We start from the raw sequence: 23,866 nt of genomic DNA on the forward strand, positions 1-23,866 counted from the left end.
ATTCCGCGTTCAAATCGACAGCACTTGAATAAAGCGAACTACTGCCAACATTACCAACCTCAATGGAAAAGCTATTAAGAACGTTTTCCGCAGCATTTGCGGTGTGCGTACATATTTAGTAAAAAGTGAACGTAACCGAGCTATAGACAAAGTGACGAATAAAGAAAACCAGATGGGGAAATTGACGAGGAAAAAAGATAAGATAGTTTCAGTTCAAAGGCGATAGTTCGCTTATGGCATGTTCGACTGACTGTCAATATATAGAGATTTAATAATAAATGAATTCGCTTAATTTCAAATTAATGTGCGATGCAGACATACAACATTAAATTTCAAGTGTCTATGAACTTAATTATTTTATGTTATTTTGAATGTGAGTTGTAAAATATATTTTATATATATTTAAACCGTTAATAAATTTTTGTGCACTATCGATGACTACGAATTTTCGAAGGGCAGTACTGGACTAGTTAAGGACTATTATGTTTCTAACTAGAAGAGGAGCATGCTGCAAGAGTGACGGAACCGAGTATACATTTTATAAAAAAAAAATTGTGCTTTCATTTTTAAAATAAAAAAATGCATGCTATTTTCTGAACAGAGAATAACCGTTAGGTCCCGAAAAAATAAGAACAATCCTGAAAACGTAAAAAAATATACAGAATGTCTCCCAAAAATGTTGAAAAGAAGTTTTAAAAGTATTAAATCTAACGTCTTAGTAACTTATTTTTGCCAGAGGCCGTATTCGTTATATATTTTATTAAAAAAAAATACTTTTATATGATTACTTGCTGATTTTTATTTATTTTTTGCTCGAAAAATAACACAGCCTCACAAAAAAACAAGGGTCATGTACTTTTGACAGGAATACCCTATCCCCGTGTGCTTCAGTGCCGTGAACACGAATCTGAAGTCAGTTTTGTTCCATTACGTCAAAGTTTTTTTCTAACACTAAAAAACATCGGAAATATTATGTGTCAGGCAAGGTTTTTGAGGCAAGAAAAAATCCTGACATGATGAAGCCAAACGAACTTCATATTCATAAGGAAGAGATAGTCTGATCTCCAAACTGTGACACTTTTTTTGTCTGACTACAGGGCAGCTGGTAAACTTAAAAACCCATCGAGTTTTCTTGCATAGAATAAAGAAGAAACTATGCTCCACTGCCGCACAGTCAAAAAGGATTCCAATTCTGCTTTCCTAGGAGTGAACTTTTTATTTGTGATTTTTTTTTTTGAATTTTCTACCGTCCACACAGTTCACACAGTAACTAAGAAATAGCGTAGTTCCGGGCCAGTAAAACCTACTGGCGGCAATGAATGGCCTTAAAAACAAGTAACTATATTAAAACATATAAACGTATGTATGTAATATGTTTTAGCGCTACAATATGGGCGGGAATATTAAGCATCTGAAATTCGTCGGAACGCCATTCCAAACGCTTACATTTTCAAATGCACACACATGAAAATAAAATGAATATTACAGCACGTCTAAGCAGTTAGTGGGAGCATAACAGTCGCAGCAACAAAAACAATGACAAAATGTTTTAAACTAATAACAACAACAACTATAATGTAGCGTAGTGTCAGCATTTTGTGTTGCATTATAAATATAAGTGCGTCGATATATGTACATATATATTTATGTATGTATTTTATGTACATTAGACCGCACATAAGCAAAAAAATTTGTTTGGCCAAGCCTTAGGCTCCTAGGATCGCCTTTTTTTAATTTTTCTGTGACATCTACTTTCGGCAATAACATTTTTTTATAAATAGTTCCACTGGAATACTCGAAACACTTCGTTAATGATTTTTGGTGAAATTTAATTTACTGACATTAGGGCGGTACGTTAGGGTGATAAGAACTGAGATCTGGTGGATAAGTATTAGAAAAGGGTACTTGAGGTCAATGAACTTTAGAACAAAAAGAGGCTAACTTCGTGACAGAAACCTCGATATATCACACTTTGAGATCCGACTGTACATACATATGTATATGCCGAATATAGGAATAAAAATGTTAAAAGGCCACGCTTACTTTCAGCCAAAAAAAAATTTAAATTGCCTTCAAAACGAAGTACTTCCTTAGCAAAACTTTAGTGATTTTTGGCGAGTTTTAATTTACTGGCATTAGGGTGATAAGAATTGAGATATGGTGGGCAAGTACTTGAGTTACCTCACTTTAGAATAAACAAAAATTCTGATCGAGACAAAAACATTGATAAAACATACTTTGAGATCCGACTGTTTATGCCGAAGCTATTATGAAAATGTAAAAACGTAGGGGTCGAGAATGCCTTGCCACGGTACATTGGATACGAAGATGTACAGCGATTTTTTTTTGCTGACACAGTATAATATACATATCTACATATATACGTTTGTATGAAAGTGTGTACCTAAAAATAAAATGTGGTATCCCTAGCACGCAGTTATAGGTTGTATATTCGTGTGTACTTGCAGTATGTGTTCTCTACATATATGTATATATGTATGTATGTATGTATGTATGTATGTATGTAGATGCAAGCATGCCCTAACACATGCAAACCAGAGGTGGGCAGCTTCGACAGAGAATTTTTGTAGTGTGCGTGCAATTGATGACACTGTGTGCGTGCGAACTAGTCGTACGGTTGAATGAAGCTTTCGCTGCCTTCTAAAGCAGAGCGTGTATGTATACGCGAATATGCCCGCCGGGCAGGCGCCTCCCAGAGCTACTGTAAACCCATTATGCATTTGTGTTTTGCCAACAATTTAGTTAAATGGCATCGGTAATGGCAACGGCTGCTTGCAATTGATGTTTGATGATAATATTATTGCTATATTATGTGGTCGTGTATGGTGCGCTCTGAATAAACATCGAAGCGCGAGAGATATTTTCATAAGTGTGCGAAATCGTTACATTTCCTATAAGAGAATAATATTTAACCCACACTTGACTCATATAAAAGAGTGCCACGACGGCGCTAACCGTCACATTAGATACTACTAATGCCTCTATTCAACTGTAGAATATGCCCGTGAAATATATGTACGACTGCCACCTCCAAAATTCCGCTAGACCAAGATATTTGGTCCCCCAAAAAGCCAGTAATAGTTTTAAGAACCTACTCGCAAACTGCGCCAGCTAAGATAGTCTATATGATTTGTAAAAAAGTACACAACTACTACAATGGCACTCCAAGTTAAAAACTTCACTTCGAGACCCAATCGGACTATTGCGATGAACAGGAAACAAATTCGCCAAACCTATCCTTGAATATCTTTAAACCATCATGGATCTCTGGTAATTCCCAGTAGACCCTTCAATACAGTATGCCCTAAGCTATTTAAGTTCTCGATTAAATGGTCCTGCAGAAATTTTGAGACACTTTCTCCGGAGTGCGACTTACTGGCATGTCAAATGCTGGATGGGTTTTATTACCTCCCTCAGTTCTACAGTTTCTTCGTGTTAGAATGCTTAATAATTAGCAACTTCGTATTCTTCGTTCATCGAGCATTGATCATAGCGATCGTGGCACAGTGCATTGTAAAGATTAGGCCACTTGTAATTAATTTGTTGTCTAGCTATCTCCTCAACGCGCAAAAACTAGCAGGTTGAATGCTTTGTACAGTTTTCCTTAATCATATCCCAGAAATCTTTTCTCGGAATACCACTATGACTCGCAACCCAGTGTAGATTGAATATATACTAAGGGCCGTATTTACCTTAAGGCAGTGTAGGCAACTGCCTAGGGACCGGCAACGAATAGTAGCCTGAGAAGGGAGAAAAAAATTTCAAAATGTTTCAACGAGTGAAAATTTAATGTGAAGATTTGTATCCTCAGGTCCAATTTCAAGTAGGCTATTTAAGAAGCTTAGCTTAAAAAATTCATTTTCAAATCACACATGTATTTAAAATGTATTTCTAATCGCATGTGGTAATCTTTTGCCAAAACGTACTGAGAATACAAAAAACTGATGACCAGAAATTAGGAACGTGCTCGAAAAGACCTAGATAATGGAAGTCGTTCTTTAAGGTTACTGGGCAGTCGATTTTTTCAAATCGCTTTTAGAGGTTTTGCTTTCAAAGCGATAATTATTTGACGATCACGAGATGAAGGCAAATGAGAAAACTGATGCCCAATATAGTTTTGAAAATCAACGTGTGCGAGAAAGGAAAAGGGCATCACGATGACGGATCTGCAGCGGAAGACGTTGTGCTTAGAGGAAAAGGGAAATTCAAAATTGAGACTTATTTATCTATACTGGACAAGCTGTGTCCAGCTGTGTTAAGGCTTATCGCAACCGTAATTATCTGTCTAGATTTCTAGTAGATAGCTTGACGAAGTCCAACGATGATACGAAAGAAGCTTGCCCGAAAGTAGGTCGATCAGAAGACATTGAGTTTATGGACGAAATGGTTCAAGGGGAAAGATAAAATTGTACCTACCGAGGAATCGCTTAAATTGATTTTTGCATTACTCTCCTTTCATTCGTTTCATTGTACAAGTACATGATGAATGATGACGTGAAAAAATAGCCTAATTATTGTATACATAAATGTTTAAAAAATTGTTTTTGCGGAACCGAAAATTGCATTGCTTAGGGGCCCCGACATGGTTAATCCGGCCCTGTATATACTGTCGAAGCGATTGTCGCCACTTATCCAGCTTGGCTTTTCACAATGAAGGCGAGTTTTGGTGGAAGTAGGTCGACCAGCTTCGCCGTCCAGAAGTACCTCTAACGCCCTTGGAGCCGCCAGTAATATCCCTTATATAAAAAATGCAGCTAGTCTAAGATGAATGGAAGTAGTTTCAAATGATATGGAAAATATCTAGTATCTGAAAATTATTAACCATTCACTAATATATCCGTATTCCATGATTTCTTAGCTATACAAGCAGAGAGGTAAGCGCATATTTAAATACGTATATGGAGCTAAGCTGGGATAATAGTTTTCAGTCACCTTGGACGCCCTTTTTTTTGGCAAGAAAAAGTAATCAAACCTAATTGATTTCACTTTAGCCACTCTACAATTCCCATTGAATGCAGTACAAATAACCTAATTAGCCAAGTTTTCCAATTCAAATTCTTCGAAATTCCATTTCCGTACACAATTAACCCTAGCAAACAAAATCGAATCAAAAGCAGTTGCCCCCCGACAAGCATACGAGAAGTAGCGAAAGGAGACTTACATTATGGTCAACTACAAGCAGCAGAAGCCAAAAGTTTAAAAAGTCAAACTACAAGAATGTAAGCTCCCCTTTCCCAAACCGTTCACATCAGCTAGTACTAGTGGCAGCAAGTAATTTACATGGAATCCAAAAAAGACAAGAAACGCTAATAACTGAAGTATCGCCACAACTGAGCTGACGTCTGAGGACCAGCTGCTGCAAATGGCTAGATATGCTAAGAGCCAATAGTGCACTTACTGGTGCATTCACTTTTACATACATACATACATATGTACATTAAAGTGGTCCACTTTTTGTATGGGGAAAAAATTTTCATCCTAAAAAACGCGGCACACCCTTAGTTTTTTCCTTTTAATATTTGTAATATCTATACCAACTCTGAGTTTTCTACTGCAACCAATACAGGGTGCTCAATGACCTTGGAATGCGCTACTGGAACGCTGTGAAACTGGCCAAGATATTGTTGATTTTTATAAAAAGGTACTGTTGCCATGACAACTGAAGCTTGTGATATTCTTTAGATAATTTAAATTTGAAATGTTCTAAGGTACTTAACCAATTGTTTGATTAATACATATATGTACGCAAAATTTCTAGAGTAAAATATGGGCATCATGAGCATACTCTAAATTTGTACTTAGAAACGTAAGGTTTGGTACCAGTACCTCTTTCGGCAAGAGGAAAAGTTATGGAAGGTACCCCAAACCCTATTTTGGAATTTTTTTTTTGAACCACTCTAATGTGCATATGTGTGGGCATCATTACCAGCATAGCCAACTTACTCAATGAAAATTGCCAGTTTCAAGTGAATTGAAAGTTAACGGACATGGCACGAATATATGTATGTACTTAAGAGTCGGTCGGTAGTTTGAATGATACTCACATTTTCCAGTTTTGCCACCGTCTCATAGAGGGTCATGTTATTGACTTTGCCATATTGCACGATAAAATCGATATCATCATCAGCTGTGGTAGCAGCAGCAGTGGACGCATCGCTGGCCGTGGCAATGTCATTAGTGGTGGAGGATTTGCTGCTGTCGCCATTATTCGCGCTGCTATAGGAATCTTCTTCATTGACTGGTGCCGGTGAGGGTGCGGCTGCGGGTGCGGTGGATGTAGAGGCGCTTGCCTCGTAGCCTGGTTGCCGCCAGGCGAGATTGATGGTTGTATTTGTTACTGCCGTGGCGTGGACATCTTCAGCAGGGCCGGGTATGCTTTCGGTGCCTATGGTAAATTATGAGAGGAAATGAGGAAATAGAAAGAGAAAATGTGGGTAAATTAGAGTGTTAAGCTTAGTGATAAGGGCGGAAATATTGTCTATATATACAGTTTATAGATACTTCAAAGATATAAAATTAAATTAGGATACCAATACGAATGCCAGTATGAAATCGAACCCAAAAGCATTCACGAATGTTTGCACATATGTACATAGATGCGAATTGGAATACGAGAATGAGTATGGATATTAATATGAATACGAATTTGAATATCAATATCAATATAAATATATATATAAATATAAATGTTAATATTAATATGAATAGGAAAACGAATATGAATATGAATATTAACATGAACAGGATATGAATTTGAATATGAATATTAGTATAAATATGAATATGAATATGAATATGAATATGAATATGAATATGAATATGAATATTAATATTAATATGAATATGAATATGAATATAAATATGAATATAAATATGACTATGAATATGAACATGAATATGAATATGAATATAAATATGAATATGAATATGACTATGAATACTAATATGAATATGAGTATAAATATGAATGTGAATATAAATATGAATATGAAAATTACTATGAATATGAGTATAAATATGAATACGAATACGAATATGAATGCGAACATGAATATGAGTACGAATATGAGTATAAATATAAATCTGAAAGATGAATATATATATGAGTATAGATTTGAGTAGGGATATGAGTACGACTATAAATATGAGTATAAATATGAATATGAGTATAAATATAAGTATAAATATCATTTGGAAAACCAAAATGAGAATGAGTACGAATATGAAAACATATTCGAATAGAAATACGAGTGAGAGTAAGAAGGCGAAGACGAAAACAAACGCGAATACGAAAAATAATACGAAAACAGAAACAAATACTAATACGAAGGCAAATACGAGTGCGAATGCGAATGCGAAGACGAATGCGGATACGAATACAAATGAAATTATGAGTACGGAAACGAGTTCATCTATGGATACCAGTACGAAAATGCAAACGAATACCAATATGAATTCGAAATCGAATGCGAATAAGAGATCGAATGCAAACACGAATAAAAATATGTAATGTGCACACCAATGCTCACAACAAAGCCAATACTTATACTAAGTTATTAAATGCTAATTAAATTATGTTTACCAATGCTTATGCTCAATCACTTTCATATAAACACCAATATTGTCACAAACACTACTGAAAATGCGTACACATATGTATGTACATATACGAATACTAAGACAAGCAATACACACAAGGATGATCCTTAAAAATATCAAATTTTGTATGGGGCACTCCCTTATTTTGTTCCAGATACAACGTAAAAACATTCACGAAAATTTCAAAATTTAAAAATAATTTTAGCGGTCGCTACCAGGGTTTGAAAAAATTAATTTTTGTTTAAATCTCAAAAATTGGAAAAAAGGCTACTTTCACCAGTTATAATTTAGCACATTGAAAGTTATTCATATAAATTCCTTAAAAAATTGGATTTTTTCACACCCTGGTTGCGATTCCTTTATTTTTATTTTTTTAATTTGAAATATTCCCAGTTCTATATACGTACATAACAAAGGAATGCCTTATGGTGCAAATATTTTAAGGACCAACCTAATATACATACGTACATATAAGTCAAGTGCATAGGTAAATATTTGTTCGTACGCCTGTTGGCTTGTCCTTGTGCGCCTAAGTGAGTTTATTCTCGAATTAGTGCAAGCATGTGAGTATGCAGCTCAATCAAACTGGCTTTAATTGCTGCTTAATTGGCAAATACAAAGGAAGGTTGCTGCTACTGTTGCCGCTGCCACTTATCCAAACATTGTTGGCAGCAAGCTAATATTGTTGCAAGTAATAATATGTATTGCTATTGTAGCTGCTATTTTTGTTGTCATTACTATCTTTGCCAATGGCAGAATGCAAGGTTGTTTGCTTGAGTAGCAACGCATGATTGAGCGCTGTATGACGACGCACAATAATACCGGTTAACGCATTAATGAATGAAATAAAACAACAACGACAACAATGACAATGGCAAGCGAGCACCAGTCAACAGTGTCAGCCGAATGCATCTTCCTTCGTCATGGCCAATGCGCTAATAAAAGCAACAAGTGTGTGCAAATAAACAACCAGAAATTACACTAACAACAGTAGCAACAGCAACCACTTTTTTATGAGGGCAAGTGTTAAATAACAACTTTAATAACAACAGCAGCAGTAGACAAACAATAACAACCAATAACTACACTGGCGGCAGAAATAAAAGAGTAGTTGTACTTTTAAGAGTTTTTGCTATATTTCCTTAGTTTATTTTATGTTTAGTATTTTTTTTTTAAGCCTAGGTAGCTGTACAACAAACATCATATAAATCAGCTTTTCGAACTTTGAACAAAAATTATAAAAATTCGACAAATTTTCACCAAATTCTCAAACTTTTTATTCAGAATTTTTAGACAAATTTTTCAATTTTCAAAATTTTAATTTTAGTATAATAAAGTTCAAATTTCAATTGGCTGCAAAATACCGTTGGTTGTTAAGAATTTTTCAATATTTTTATATGGAAGAGAATGCCTACCATCGTCAACAAATAATTTTAAAAAATCAACTTTTTTTCGAGCCACTTAAAACTTCCACTTTATTATACTAAAGTTGAATGGGCTACAAAACTGCAAAAAACTTCTGTTTGTTATACAAAATTATTAAACATAAAATAAACCATAGAAATATAGCCAAAACTCTGCAAAGTAAGGCGAGTCTATTATTTTTGCCGCCAGTGTATATAAGTATGTGCATAGCTGGTCAACGGCAATGTCAACAAATTGCAATCAACAATGTAAGTACCTATGTGCAAACAGTCAGCCCTTGCTTCGTCTAACCAACCAAGCATCCCATTACTCACCCTCTTCGATGCACTGCAAGATATTGCCCGCATAAGATAAACAATCACTGGAGGTCGTACCGTTGTTGCCGCTATAACTGCTGCCACTCAAGGCGCCACTATTGCTGCCACCACCATTGGCGGCAAGCGGCATGACGCCGCGACAGATGGACATGCAAGCAGTGGGTACGCCGCGACGCTGACAGCAGGGCGTATGGTCGCGTCCGCCGGCGGCGCAGCGTACAATGACAGCTGTGTGAAAAGGGGGAAGAGAAAAGCGTTTAGAAATTGGTTAAAACTGAATTATTTATGGCATTTTTTATTTTATCTCCTTGAATACTTACGCATTTGCGCTCTACACGCCGGTCCGAGTTTTTCAATATCCGACAATTTTATATTGTACGAGCAGAGTGGCGCGCATTGTGGCAACAGACCGGAAGCCTGGCAGCATTTTGTCATATTGTAGCGCGGTTCTAGCTCATCCAGCGCTTCAGCGGGCTGCGTGCGTGTGATGAGTCGTGGCGAGGGTTCACTCTTTCCGTATTGGTTCACTGAGACTACATAGAATTCGTAGTAGACTTCGGGTTCAAGACCTTCCAGTATGAGTGGTGGGTTTTTCTGAAAATGTGGTGGACATTTATTGTTACTGCATTACGGAAATTATTTATAGTAAATAAAAAGTGAATGCTGAGCTCAGAAAGCAGTTCCTTTCAGTGTGTTTATTTTGTCTTTTATTTATGCTGGAAAATATAACTGCTTGACCCTAATTTAATTACTTTTTTGGACAATCTTTAGTCAGTTCTTTACAGGGTGGTTCTAGCTAAGATAGTAAGAAGTATTTGGTAAGACAAATTAGCACAAAAGTCTTAGAAAACAGCCCTCTTATTCACCACTCGTGGTGAAAAGATATTTTGAGAGAAAGCACTTGTATATCATTTATTATTATTATCACTTCCAGAGTCGCAATGGCCGAGCGAGCAAAGAGATCCGAGTTTGAGTCTTCGGTTAGCGATTTTTTTTTATTTTTTTTTCTTTGTAATTGAATTTTTAGATTTTATTGTTTATATATTTTTTTATTTCGTTTAATTTGTACTATAGAAACATATTTTATGCATACTTTTAATTTAGTTTTTTTCTTTCCTTATTTGATTTTCTTTTACTTTTTTAAAATTACTGCGAAAAAATGCTTATTATATTTTTTTCTATTTCAAGTAAATTTGTTTTATTTCTTTTTTTAATTTTCTTCCAATTTTTAAATTTTATTATTTAAAGAAGTCAAACATCTTTTTTATTTCATTTAATTTGTAGAAACGTATTTTATTTATTTTTTCTTTTTTAAAATTTAATTTGTTTTTCTTTTTAACCGACTTCAAAAAAGGAAGAGGTTATCAGTTCGTCGGAATATTTTTTTTTATGTCTGTTGCCGCATAACTTTGGACCACGTTAACCGATTTCGATAATTCATCGGAAAAGTGGTACCTCAAGGGTGGTTCCATACTAACTTTGTTTAGATCCGATAATTGGATCGTGAAGAAATTAGCGATGATTGGACCGTGAAGAAATTAACGATAATCTTAAATTTGTATATGAGAATTGAAGTCGGTTTTGTTTTTTGCTTAAAAATTACTTGTGTTAATTTAATTTTTGAATTTTCAGATTTTATTGTTTGAAAAGAAAAATATATTGTTTTATCTCATTTAATTTTTAGGATCCTATTTTTTACTTTAATTTTTTGTCTTTATTTGTATCTTTTTTTAGGTTTCTTTTTAATACATTTTTTTATTACTTATTAAGTATTATTTTCTTCTTTTTTAATTTAATTTGTTTCTTTTTCAAAATAAATTTTTAAACTTCATTTTTTTAAAAAGAAAAAAATATACTTTTTTAAATAAATTAAATTTTTAAAAATATTTTTATTTGTTTTCGCTTTAGTTAGTTTTAGTTTTATATTTCTTTTGTATTAATTTTTCTTTCTTTCTTTTAAAAAGACATCTGAACATAAGTATATTCTTTAAAAATTCGAAAGACTGTGATGGGCTGATAGACAGTTGCCAGATTGGCCCTGTTAGTCCATTAGTTTAGGTTGCAGTAGTCGTCCCTGGTTAAACTCCCTGGTTAAACACTCGGAGATTGCAACGCCGCCAGACAAGCACAAAGTTCCTGTAGGTCGCTCATGAAGTGCGAGAGAATATACTTCAATCTCCCTCCTCCCGAAGCTTTGGCTTTGCAGGCATAAAGAGCCGATCTCCCTGAGAAAAAAGGACCTTTAAATTTCCTATCCATTTCCTGCCAGTTTCAATGGTACCATTTCTAATCTATTCGGCAGCCAGGCATCAGTGAACTCGGAGACCTGATTTCCACTTGATTATCAGAGTAGATAATGCTAACCTCCTCTTTGCCGTCACACCTTTGAAAAGTGTCTCTACTACTTCTTTAATGGCAGAGTTTTTGCCCGAAAAAACACTACAGCAGGGTAGCCTTAACTTAAGTTCATAGCAGCAAATAGCGCACCAACCCTTCCATCAAGCTTCCATCTATCCGCAGAGATGCAGTAAGGTGTGTGTGTGCAGGGACGAAAGCTTCAAGAATTTGGACTGTACAGATTATGAACTTTTTAGGGATCCGAATTCCTTGAGGCTGATTACAGATCTGCTGTGGCGCACAGTACTCCACTGATTCTCATAAGGTGGCCCTAACTCCATCAGAAGAGACCTAAAAAAAAATGATGTGATAGGGCCAATCAATTATTTTGCTCCAGAGACCTCCTTTCTTATCATTAGATCCCCTACTAAAACACAAGCCAACTGATGTGTTGTTCATTCTTTTATCAAAGCCTGGTTCTGACGACCGCCTCTTATCATACGTTCGGTGGAAGTATTTTACCTTGGCAGGGTTTACGGCGGGCCCGTTGTTATGGCATTTCTATGTTCTAATTTTCATTTTAACAACTACGAACCTTTGGTGCTAAACTGCTTTCTATCAATTTGCAAGCAGATTTACTTACCTTCACTACTGTCAGATAGTCGTCGCCTTCTCCCAGCCGCCTAAACTTCACATGGTAGGTACTTATAGTTTCAGCCAACCGGTTTGGTTTATTCCAGTCTAAAATGATGAAACTATCCGCCTTAGCTACCGTGCGTATTATCGAAGGTGGATCTGCCAGCACGCCGTAACCCTGGAACAGACAGCTGCTGTACTCGGACATGAAGCGCAGACACCTAGGACGGGCAAATGAAAAAATTTTACTCTAGGACGTAGCCCAGACTGTCCCCAGCGCTCACTTACTTGAAAAGACTAAAGTCCAACGTTGAGATCTTGCCCGAGCAAAGCGGAAAGCAGACCGCCGGTATGCCACGCGCGCGACAACAAGGTGTGTGATCCATCTTATTGGCCAGACAAGTGAAAGTGATGTTGGACCAAGGCGCGCAAACCATAAAGTCGGGTAGCGTAGCGAGATCGGTCTTCTGTGGATCGCACATTTTATCCAGACACATGCGATGCGTCATGCCATTTGTCTCACAACAACTGCGTATATTGGGCAAGTCTGGCATGACGGATTCCACCGAAGCCGATGCTTCTGCATCATCACTAGGCGTGGGCGTGAGTATCTCACTTGTGTGCGTGAAAACACGCAAACGTTCGCTGGGCAAACTCGAGCCATATTCGTTGTGCGCCGTCACCACGATTGCGTACATTGTGAGCGGCGTGAGATCCTGCAAGCTGAGTGAGGTCTGATTCACGGGCACGGTGCGTATGATAGTCTGCTCGATTGGGCGCTTCTTCCACGCATACACATTGGACACTTCGTCCTCATCGAAGCTATGTAGCGCTGTTAGATTGACACTGTAAAATTTAACCTTATGCGCCAACTTTTCCGGTTCGTACCAATGCACGGTGACACGCGTCTCTGACACATGATCGACTGTGACGCCCGTTGGTGTGCTGGGTATATTCTGCACACCCTGTAGTATGCACTGCAGTCCGCTTAGCGTGTGGTGCACACAGGAGACGCGCGTCTTCAGCAAATCCGTGAAAGGTGTATACTCACCGCGACACATATCTTGACACAGATCAGGTATTTGTTTATCTACACAGCAAGGCACGTGATTGCGACCATCGGCCATGCAGCGTACGATGTTAGGGAAGTCCTTCTCACAGGCCTCCGGCTCGATGCCTGTCGTGCCGTCTATGATGTTGTGCACATTGCAGAAGCCCATGCATTCGGTGCTGACATTGGCGCGCTCACAGCACTCAGTGAAGTCGTGGGTGATCTGTGGCGCGACTGTGGGCGCGCGCCAAAACGAGCGATTGTCGGTGGCATCGAACGGTGGCGGCACGAGGTACACATCACTGGACTCTGTTGTGGTAGTGATGTTGCCGCCATTAGCAGGTAGCTGCTTGACTGGGTATGAATAAAAAAGAAGAAAGATAATGAAGTAAATAAAAAATGCACAATACAGATACCAGCAAGGTATCCTTAGACTCTCGGGGTGTAACTCTTCTCTCCACCCTTCTCACCGTTTAGTATGTGTATACTACGCAAGACCGGTTCTGAATTTAGCTCGCAAATATAACTGCCCGAGTCTTCGGTGGTAAGTCGCTTGACAAGCAACACCCATACCTCCCCACCAGACTCAAGACCTTTGGGATCTAAACGAAAGATGCGTGTATAATATTATAAGTATCACAAGCAAACACACTTAGTAAGTAGTATGTACCCCTTTTCCACTCACTCTCATCATGCAACACGCTGATGCGCGTGTCGCTCGTCACTCTCACCATACCGGCTGTGAGTATTTCGTCGGATTTCTTCCATATCACTGTGTGATTGGCTCGGTTCTCTGATACAACACATGTGAGTAGCGCGTCTTTACCTTCGTAGATTAGCGATGGACCGCCAGTAGCTGGGATAGGGGATGAGATATTGATTAAAATAAGGTAGATGATGGATACTAGAATGATTTCTTAAAAATGGATTTTGTAATACCAACCGATTGGTACTCCGGAATTAACAGTCGAAAATAAGCATGTTGATGTTGTAAGTACCACCAGCAGCTTTAACATTATTTCCATTAATGAGGGTCACCTGAAAAGGACGAAATAGAAAGCAATTAGATGGACATGAATTTTTCGTAAATTTCGGTAATAAAAAAAAATATTTCTTTCATAAATTTTAAATCGTTTAAATATGGAGCGTAGAATTTTAAAACTCGACATGAGTAATTGGTTATTTTAAAATTGGACATCTTTGTTTTTTTTTTTTTTTTATTAATGGTATTAGTTTAAAAACGAAACAAATTTTTGGCCATTTTGAAACTGGATACCAATTTTTGGTGATTTAAAAAATTAAAATAAATGTTTGGTCATTTGTGTTTTGAAGATAAACTTTTCGTCGAGAAAAGTTTTGTTGTAATTTTAAAAGTTGGCTGAAATTTTTGGCCAAATAAAAAATGAAAAAATTTGATGGCGGTTTACAATTAACTGGACATAGATATTCGTAAATTTTGGTAATTCAAAAAAATATACATAAAATTGATATATATATAGATACTGAATATATACTGAACGTAGAATTTTAAAATTGGACATAAATAATTGGCTATTTTAAAACTGGACATATTTTTTTAGTATTGGCCATTATTTAGAAACAGGAAAGCTTTTTGGCAATTTTGAAACGGGACATAAATTGTTGGTGATTTTCAAAAGTGAACATAAATTTTTGGCCATTTATATGCTGAACATACATTTTTTCTCTCATTAAAACTGGACATCAATTTTGGAAATTTATCTAAATTATGAGAAAAAATGTGATCTCATTTTAAAACTGGACATACATTTTTGGCCACGTAAAACACGAAAAAAAATTTATGATCATTTATAAATTGGACACATATTTCTGGTCACATAAAAACTTGGAAAAAGTTCATATAGCTTAAAACAGGACATACGTTTTTGAACATTAAAAACTAAAAAAGAAAATATGTTTAAGGTATTTTAAAATGAAACGTCTTATGTATGCATGTAAATTTTTGGTCATTTTAAAACTGAACATAAATTTTTTAGGTCACTCAAGAACTCGTGATAATTTAAAAACAGCATATCGAGCCCTAACCGCCAAAAAGACGTAAGCGACATTATTTTCAAATATTTATTTTTGAGGCAGAAATGTTCCTAGAGCATTTTGAAAAAATTTCGCTTACGCCTTTTCGGCGATTAGGGTTCGATATATTTTTGAACATTTTACATAAATATAAATTTTTATCAAGTTCAAAAAAGGATGCTTAGTTGTTGGCATTTCTAGACATAAAAAACCTTGAAATAGTTTTTGCGTTGTTTAAAAATTGGACACAAATATTTAGATGCCATTCTATAAATACTCGGAGGACATGTAGATTAGTTAGTCAGAATTTTCGTCTACCAAACGTCTTCGAAGCTGAGATTTATGCTTTAGAGATAGCTGCTAGTCCTCTACTTAATAGCTCGATACCAGCCGGAAATGTGGTCGATAGTCCGATAAAAGAGCTTTTATCAACGGAATCAAAATAATGAGATTTTTGGAGGTAATTTCAAATCGGTCCAGCTTATGTAAATCTTAATATTTTTCCGAAATATTTTGGGGGATGTCGTGGCTACTTTAAACCCTCAGCAACATATCTAGATGGCTTATCCAAAAAGGTTTTATCCAAAAACACACAAAAAAGCAAGCGATTATTCAACTTTCCCAACTTTTACTAACTGAATACTTTTCAAGTACTTTTAATGAACACTCACTTAGCCGGCTCAAGCAGCTCATGCTATACGAAATAGTAACTAGTTATGTAAACAAACTCATAAAGCTAGAACATAAAATCTGGGCAAAAAGCGAAAAAGTGAAAATAAAAAAGGAAAACAAGTAAGCCATAAACACTTGACACGTGCCAGATGACACTAAATGCCATGCTTATATAGCTAAATGGGGCCAACACAAGCAAAAAATCAGATTACGTACTTATAAAAGTATCATCTATTATTATACTGTTTCTACTATAAGCTCATAGCAACAAGTATCTACATAGATACTTTCCACACAAGTACGAGTGGCTATAATTCAACTCAACTCATTTTAACACCAGCGGCTAATCCCTCAAGTAGCCTAATGAGTATGAAAATGCCCACAAAGCAGCACTGGGGAGAAGAATGTTAGAAAAGTTTGCGAAATGAAAATAAAAAAAAATAATTTTAGCCTTCCGGGAAGAAAAATCAGCTCTGAGTAGATAACAAATGTTGGCAAAATAAAATGCACAGCAAAGACAATGAGCGTCCTTGAAGAGGAAACTGTTGAAGATGGAGAAGCAAAAAATGGTTGTCAAAGAAAGTGTTAAGTGAAGAGTAAAATTATGTTAAGGAGTTGTAGTTTATTTATTTTTTTATATATTTTTCTTATGCACGTTCACTTTAGGGACAAATTCTGGAAATTTAAAATTGTTTGATGTGTTGGAAGAGGGTCGCCACCTCTTTAAAAAATTTAATTCAAATAATTTTGTAATCTAAATGAATTATTACAAAATGGGTATCAATCGAAATAGTTTTGAAAAGACTTCACTACATGTAATAGTGTTGCCACCTGTTTAAGCAGTCAACAGTCAAATAGATGTCAGACGAAGGAGGTTTAATAAAGTTGTAGTTGTTTGAAAAGTCATATTTAAATAAATTATACACAAGTTAAACATACGAAATATAAATGTGTAACAAAAAAATGGTCAAAAATCTTTAGTTGAAACAGTTAGAGTTTTTTGAGTTATTTGAAGCAGGTTGCCTCCTGTTTAAAAAATCAAATTGAAATTATTTAATAAGCTAAGTGAGTATGAGTATAAATCGAAATAGTGTTAAAAAAATTAATTTCTAAACCATATGTAGAAGAGTTGCCACCTGTTTAAACAGTCAAATCTAACTTGAATTAAGGGATTCAGTAATTGAATATGTATCAGTATGTGCATGTCAGTCAAAAGAGATTTATGAAGGTTTCTGTTTGGAAGCAATTTTTAGGGGGGCTGCCACCTGTTTGAGAAGTCAAATTTAATTAAATTGTAAACAAAATATATGATTATTAAACTATGGGTGTCAAAACAAAGAGTATGAAAGAATCTTCAGTTTAAACATTTAGAATATTTTTTAGTTGTTTGAAAAGGTTGCCACCTGTTTAAAAAGTTAAATTCAAATTATTTTATAAGCTAATTAATAGACATTTTTTGAAACGGCTTGATTTCTAAACTACATGTAGGAGGGTTGCCACCTGTTCAAAAATACTAATTCAACTTGAATTAAGTGAATCAGGTAATTTAATATGTACCACAATTGTATGGATGTCAGACGAAAGAGGTTTGAGAAGGTTGGCGGGTTCAAAATATTTTTAAGAATGTTGTCACCTTGTTTGAAAATTCGATTTTAATTAAATTACAATATTATTCAAGCAACGATAATTAAGTGCGAATTTAAGAATTAGGAAGCGCTTTGAGTTCAAACATATTCAGTTTCCAGATAGTCTTGCATACGACATGACGATACTTAATTAAAGCGCAAGGCCACTCTTTGGGCGTATATGAAATTGATTTTGAATATATGCGGCATATTCGCGTGTTGAAAAGCCCTCATCTTTATTTATTTAGGCGCCAAACAATAAAAGGAAGAACGTAATCCACCACGAAACGTTGATTCCTTATGAAATTTTGGCAATTGCACTTCTCACAATAAAAAAAAAAATATTTCTTAAGTAAAAAGTTGATGGTATTTCAAAGCATGTTCCGCCTAGACTGACGGAATCTCCGCACAATGATTTCAGAGTTTCTTGCGGACTCTGCATAGCATTCAAAAATCTTTGCCTCCGCTTTCATTGAGATATTCAAAGTGTTTCATTCGTTTTAAATAATACTTGTTCGGGGCAAAGTTCGCCGGGTCTGTTAGTACATATATATATAAAAATGCTTTTTTTTTGTATATTCAGACACCTCATCAAACTTTTTGTATCTTTACGCGAAACGCAAGCATTCATTGCCTTGCATCACCAAATTTCTTTCTGTTGCTTTAATGAACACATATCAATGCCAAGCAACTACGCTGCAGGCAGCAATAACCAACTCCTTTTTTGCTGTATGCAAACCCTTTGTAATATCAGCCATTGCAACCGCAAATTTCCCCAGTGACATTGGTACAAATCGCACTTTGCAGCTACTGGAATCCTTTGCCACTGTCAATGCAAATACCTGCCGCTATGTAGGTGAGTAAGCATAGTGTGTAGTAAACTGCCAGTAACACAAAAATCTCAACTGAGCCAATGCTGCCAGCAGTTAGCATCTATTTCAGCGAAACGTCCAATTTCGGTAACAAAACACCCGTTTGCAAAGTACGAGTATCTAAACTACCAACTCATTGTTGGCTGTTGGCTGTTGGCTGAAGTTACATGGCAACACATGTAGCAGCAAGCGCAGGCACGCCCACTAATTGTTCTTGCTGATATGCTGTACTAGTTGAATCGCATTGCAAGTCATGTTTTTGAGTTTGAATTTGTATATGCCAGCAAGTATTTTCATTTTTTGTTTTTTTTTTGTAAAGTTAGGCATTGAAGTGGGAGGTGGTATTGCCAAAGGACTCTAAGTTAGCGCTGCTCTTGCGTGTTGACTCGCCTTTGATCTCAATGTTGAACTGGACGTTCGTTGCAATGGATGTTTGCTGTGTAGGTGGCCTATGTGCAGCTAGTGAATTAGTCTGTTTCGTTGTGCCTATTTGACTTGCACACAGCTACACTTTCACAATGCTTGCAACTGATTTGAAATAAATGAAGGGGTTAGAATCATAAGGGTCTAAGGGACATTTTTCAAAAATATAAGTTATACCCATATTTGTATAGTTAAATATAGTGTTTATTTGGTGACAAAGAGTAACATTGATTTAAATAAGGTAATTAACCTGCATTTATTTAGGTAAGAATCATTTCAAATGCATTTATCCAGAATTTACAATAAGTAATCAACTTTAACCTTAATTATCTCAAAAAATGTCAGACCTACTTAGATCCTTTTGCTTCTAACCCCTTCAAATATAATTGATAAGGAGTCATGCTTTGGGCGTTTGGGAAAAAAGTTAGAAGCTCAATTGGTAGATATTTATGTTTTGAACAAAGTCCTTTTCCAAACCCTCCATTACCTAGGTAAATGAGTTCCATACACATCCATCTAACCAGAAATCCAACTCCACATTTTGTGTGGGAGTCTACGATTTGTAGCGATGCTCAATATGGAAGTATAATCTGCAAAAATCTCAGTCATAAATGAAATGCTTTAGCTACTGTACGACCTCTGTAGCTAGCAAGCTTTTTTGGATACCACGGGTGTCTACAAACGCAGACGGACTCGATTTTGTGCTATCCATTGGCTCATTTATGTTTCAAGCAAAAAACTAAACCCTTTATTCGAGCGGTGCTCTTTAACAAAGGCTAAAAAGTTGAACAACTATTGCCTTGACTAAATAGAGCTACGTTACCACCGACGCCATCAGCAGCAACTAAAAGGCCACAAAGCAGGGTATTTTGTAGTGGCAACCGCACCCATTAGCAATAGCATCAAGAGAACACCTGATACTGTAACCGATATTTTCACGTAGAACAGCAGTTTCTCTCAAAAAGAAGTACACAGCGCAAGCGCCGCCTATTTTTTGTCCTCCAGTAGTTAGACCATCTTACAGCGAAAAGTGGCTGGTAGACATGCTACAAGTAATCAGGTAAGCTTTGTGATCTACGGTAGAGCTGAGGAATTCACCAGAGCCCAGACTTTTAACCGCCGCTTAGAAAGACCATAAAATACTTTTTCGCCTCACCCCTTCACTCTTTAGGAAGGATCAGGTCTTGAATTAAGACTTTTTTAAAGTGCAAGGGTACACGAGGGGTCCAAATCAGTTATACCGAGTTTTGTTTTGCCGTCTTAATGCAAGCGCAGCTCAGCACGAGCCAGATATGGGTGGAGGAAGTTCCAGTAATGGCCTAGGCTTGAACTTTCCCTGAAACAGCCATAGCTCGAAACACCATGGGCGCCATTAATGACTGTAAAGAAAAGGCCAGGATTGCCCAGCATCAATAGAAATGTGTCGAAGCTGCACTGCTAAAGGCGGCCCTACATTTGTGACGGAGAGTTTTTAATGCCGGGAAGACTACTCGGCGGAAAAGGAAGGTAGTGTCGCTTTTAATATATAAAATTTTGATAATTTCAACGAAAACTGGGAAGAGTTTTAGTAATGAGAAATTCGCCAGCAGGATTAAAATCCGAATGCCGAGGTTTTACAGGGAAATTCTGGCAATGTCTTTCAACTCGAACACTGTCTCAAAAAACTTCGTAAGAAAAATGTCAATACTGGCAACTATCTTGAAAGCTCTTCATTGCCTTTCGAAAAACTAATTGAAAGATCAGACAACGAGGAGGTCTGAGCTTAAAAAAAAACCATTTTAAATACAAGAAAATTTTATTCGAAAAAGAAAAAATAAATAAAATTAATATAAATAAAACAAAATTTGATAAAAATATTTCTAAAAATTTTAATTAAATTTAAAAAAATCTTCTTAAAACAATAAAATCTAAAAGTTTAGTTATAAAAAGAAAAAATTAAATCAAAAAAGGAGAAAATAGTACTAAGAAATAAAATTAAAAAATATTTTTAAAAAAATCTAAAAAATTAAGGATAATTACATTATAAAAAAGACAAAAAATATATCAAAGAAAATAAATAAGGTTTTAAAAATTAAGTGAAACAAAAATGTATATGAATATATATTTTAACAATTAAAACTAAAAAAAATATATTTTTATTTTAAATTAAAAACGAGAACAAATTAATACAAATATAAAAAAATAACTAAATTATATTTCTAAATATTAAATGGCATTGAAAAATTAATATTTTTCTTTTTTAAAACAATAAAATGTAAGAGTTAAAAGAAACTGAAATAAAAAAAAAATAAAAAAGCGGAAATGAAAAAAAAATTCTCCTGCCCGACGACTGCAGGATCTCTCGAAAAAAAATCCAGTGGCTTCGTCAGAAATGGAAAGGTTTCCACCTAGATATTCGTTACCAATCGATGTTTTAGAAGGTACAGCTGTCTTATAAGCGACTTTCTTAATTTCATACTAATGTCACGCCCATCTGCGCTGTCTGTTCTGCTTTTTCAAAGCTTGGCATGGAAATAAAGAGAGGACAAAATTATGTACAAACCTTACTCGCGAGGCTACTAGCTGGCTGGCCCTGCTTTAAAGCCTTGTAAGCCATCGGACGATATTTAAGGGATTTTCGCTTTGCGTAGGTTCGCTCTGAACGCATGTTCCTTATCCAGATACAACCATGGGACTCCTCTAAAGGCGGCCACACATGAAACGAAGGATGCAGATACTGACACAGCCATGAGTGTTCGATAGTCGATACCTACCTCGGCCAGAGTTTCTAGAGAGAGTAGACAATCGGTGGTTTGAGTGTTTGAGTGTGGACTAGGCATCCGCATCGGCTAAGGACCAGCAGCAGCAAGAACTTATTGCCTTAACTTTCCAGACGCATAGGGACGAATGTTAACGCCAGCCAGGATGTTTCTCAGTTATCTGGCAAATATTTTAAAACACTCGAGTGGGCCAAAATGACAATGTGCGATCTGCTGGAAACATGTGGCGGTTGTCATCTAATCTATAAATTTGAAGGTAGTCAGCGGAAGCTCTAGGCCGAACCCATAGTGTAAACTCGCTGGACAGAAGAAACTTCGTTTAAGTATTGAGTTAGAGTGCGTCATGTCAGAGGCCAAAAGCGCTGGTATGGACCGGTGCTATGGTAGAGTCGGCGTAAAGTCCTTCAGGCGGAACTTGCTTACTTTCTTTGATGTCACTTTGGTTTTGATTCACGCAAACACGAATTCACTTTAATATCCTAAGCGTTGGCTTTTGCCAGACTGTTGGCATTACAACTACCAAACTTATTTTGTTGTTGCCTCTAATATGCTGTTGCTGTTGTTGTACTTCCATTAAATCTCTTTGTTAGAGATATTCTCGCGCGCAACGAAGTAGCAAAATAATAGATTTTTGGCAACCTCAGGAAGGGTGTGGCGACAACCATCAAAATAGGAAAAGCTGTACACACGCACACAAGTTCTTGCACCTATATGGATGTGTGTTTGTTATCTATTTGTTTGCGGTTTGATATCATAGCCTGCTCACAACGCAGCTCGTAGACAGTAACTTTCGCATTTTGTATTAATTAAAATTTCGCTATGCCAACTATTTCGCGAATAAACAAACAAACAAACAAGAGCACATGCTCTCATACATACATATCCGATATGTGTAAATACATGCAATAGCGTACGTACATACATATAGACCGCATGCGGTCTGTGGCATGTGGCATACAACAAGCGCGTATAGGAGGTAGGAGCTCGAGTGGCATATATGGCTGCCTTGGCTTACATGAAACTGGCGGCTAGGTGTAAATATGAAAGATTCAACGACGTACGCTTTTCGACAATGAGAAATTTTAGAATTTAGCCGGCAGCGCAATGTACTTACACACACTTACATATGTATGTATGTGCATACATGAAAGGCTATAAAATATTCATATTCGTGTTGTACAAGTCAGGCGACAGTCAACAAAAGTGGAAGCAACCTCGCGGCAAAGTTTGCAAACAGAGAAGTGACAATGTTTTCTAGTACTTTTCACGAAAATGTGTGTGTGTGTGTGCGTATATGTGGTTATATGTATGCGACAACTCATGTAAATCCTTACGCTTTGTTTCCGTAAGAAAAAAGAAGCGTCATCAGCTGCTGAAATAGCGTTTTAATTGCTATGTCACTGCCAAAAATCCACATGTAAAGTTAGTAGTCGCTCCTTCGTCTTCTCTCGCACCACCAACAGCTTCTCAGCGCACCGCTTTCTACACAGCTATGTAGTCTACTTGAAGGCGCAGCACCGCCACATAATTTAATCTAAATTATTTTCGAATACCTGTTGTAAACTTTGACTTTTCCGCATTGCTTCCGGCATTGCAATGCTCTCTTTATCCTTTCTCTTCATTAGCTGCATAATTATCAACATAATTATCTGCTCATAAGGTTTGAACTTTTCCCTTTCATCACTTATGAACTTTTCGTTTTGTACCTTAGTGATAGAAGCCATGATTTAAAATTAAGTGCCGAACTTGCACTTGCATCAGTGGAACTTAGCTTACAAAGAGTTCGCGGAGCTTCGTGCAATGCCGTTAGTATGTTTGTGAGTTTGGAAATTCCTGGAATGTTTTGCAACAAAGTTTCCGCTAAATTTCATCGGAAATTATCAGGAATCGTTGCTTTAGCAATTGCTAATTTCGTAATCATCAATTCAAAGGAACAATGCTCAAGCATTCGTACGAGCCTCATAAAAGATGTAACGAGTCGTATACGAGCCCACGACGGCCATTAGAAAGCCCCTAAGTTGCTTGACAAAAGAGGAGATTGCACGTGAAGCCGCGCAACGTTATAAGCGGCAGGAAG

At 36.4% G+C, this 23,866-nt stretch overlaps 2 protein-coding genes across 2 annotated transcripts in view; both read right to left on the bottom strand.

The window, feature by feature from the left end:
• LOC118740064 overlaps positions 1-23,866 on the bottom strand; it is an 806,655-nt gene that overhangs the window by 513,395 nt on the left and 269,394 nt on the right. The window lies entirely within an intron of this gene.
• LOC118738827 (Ig-like and fibronectin type-III domain-containing protein 2) overlaps positions 1-23,866 on the bottom strand; it is a 138,061-nt gene that overhangs the window by 31,354 nt on the left and 82,841 nt on the right. Inside the window, exons 3-10 of the mRNA XM_036469830.1 lie at positions 14,330-14,424; positions 14,057-14,242; positions 13,857-13,988; positions 12,624-13,740; positions 12,343-12,556; positions 9,683-9,956; positions 9,360-9,590; positions 6,066-6,406 (exon numbers count right to left, since the gene is read on the bottom strand). Of these exons, the coding sequence (XP_036325723.1) occupies positions 6,066-6,406; positions 9,360-9,590; positions 9,683-9,956; positions 12,343-12,556; positions 12,624-13,740; positions 13,857-13,988; positions 14,057-14,242; positions 14,330-14,411 (2,577 nt within the window). The 5' untranslated portion in view covers positions 14,412-14,424. The remainder of the gene's footprint in view (positions 1-6,065; positions 6,407-9,359; positions 9,591-9,682; positions 9,957-12,342; positions 12,557-12,623; positions 13,741-13,856; positions 13,989-14,056; positions 14,243-14,329; positions 14,425-23,866) is intronic.

Source organism: Rhagoletis pomonella, unplaced genomic scaffold (genome assembly GCF_013731165.1).
Source record: "Rhagoletis pomonella isolate Grant_MI unplaced genomic scaffold, Rhpom_1.0 Rhpom_scaffold_00005, whole genome shotgun sequence".
Classification (NCBI taxonomy): domain Eukaryota; kingdom Metazoa; phylum Arthropoda; class Insecta; order Diptera; family Tephritidae; genus Rhagoletis; species Rhagoletis pomonella.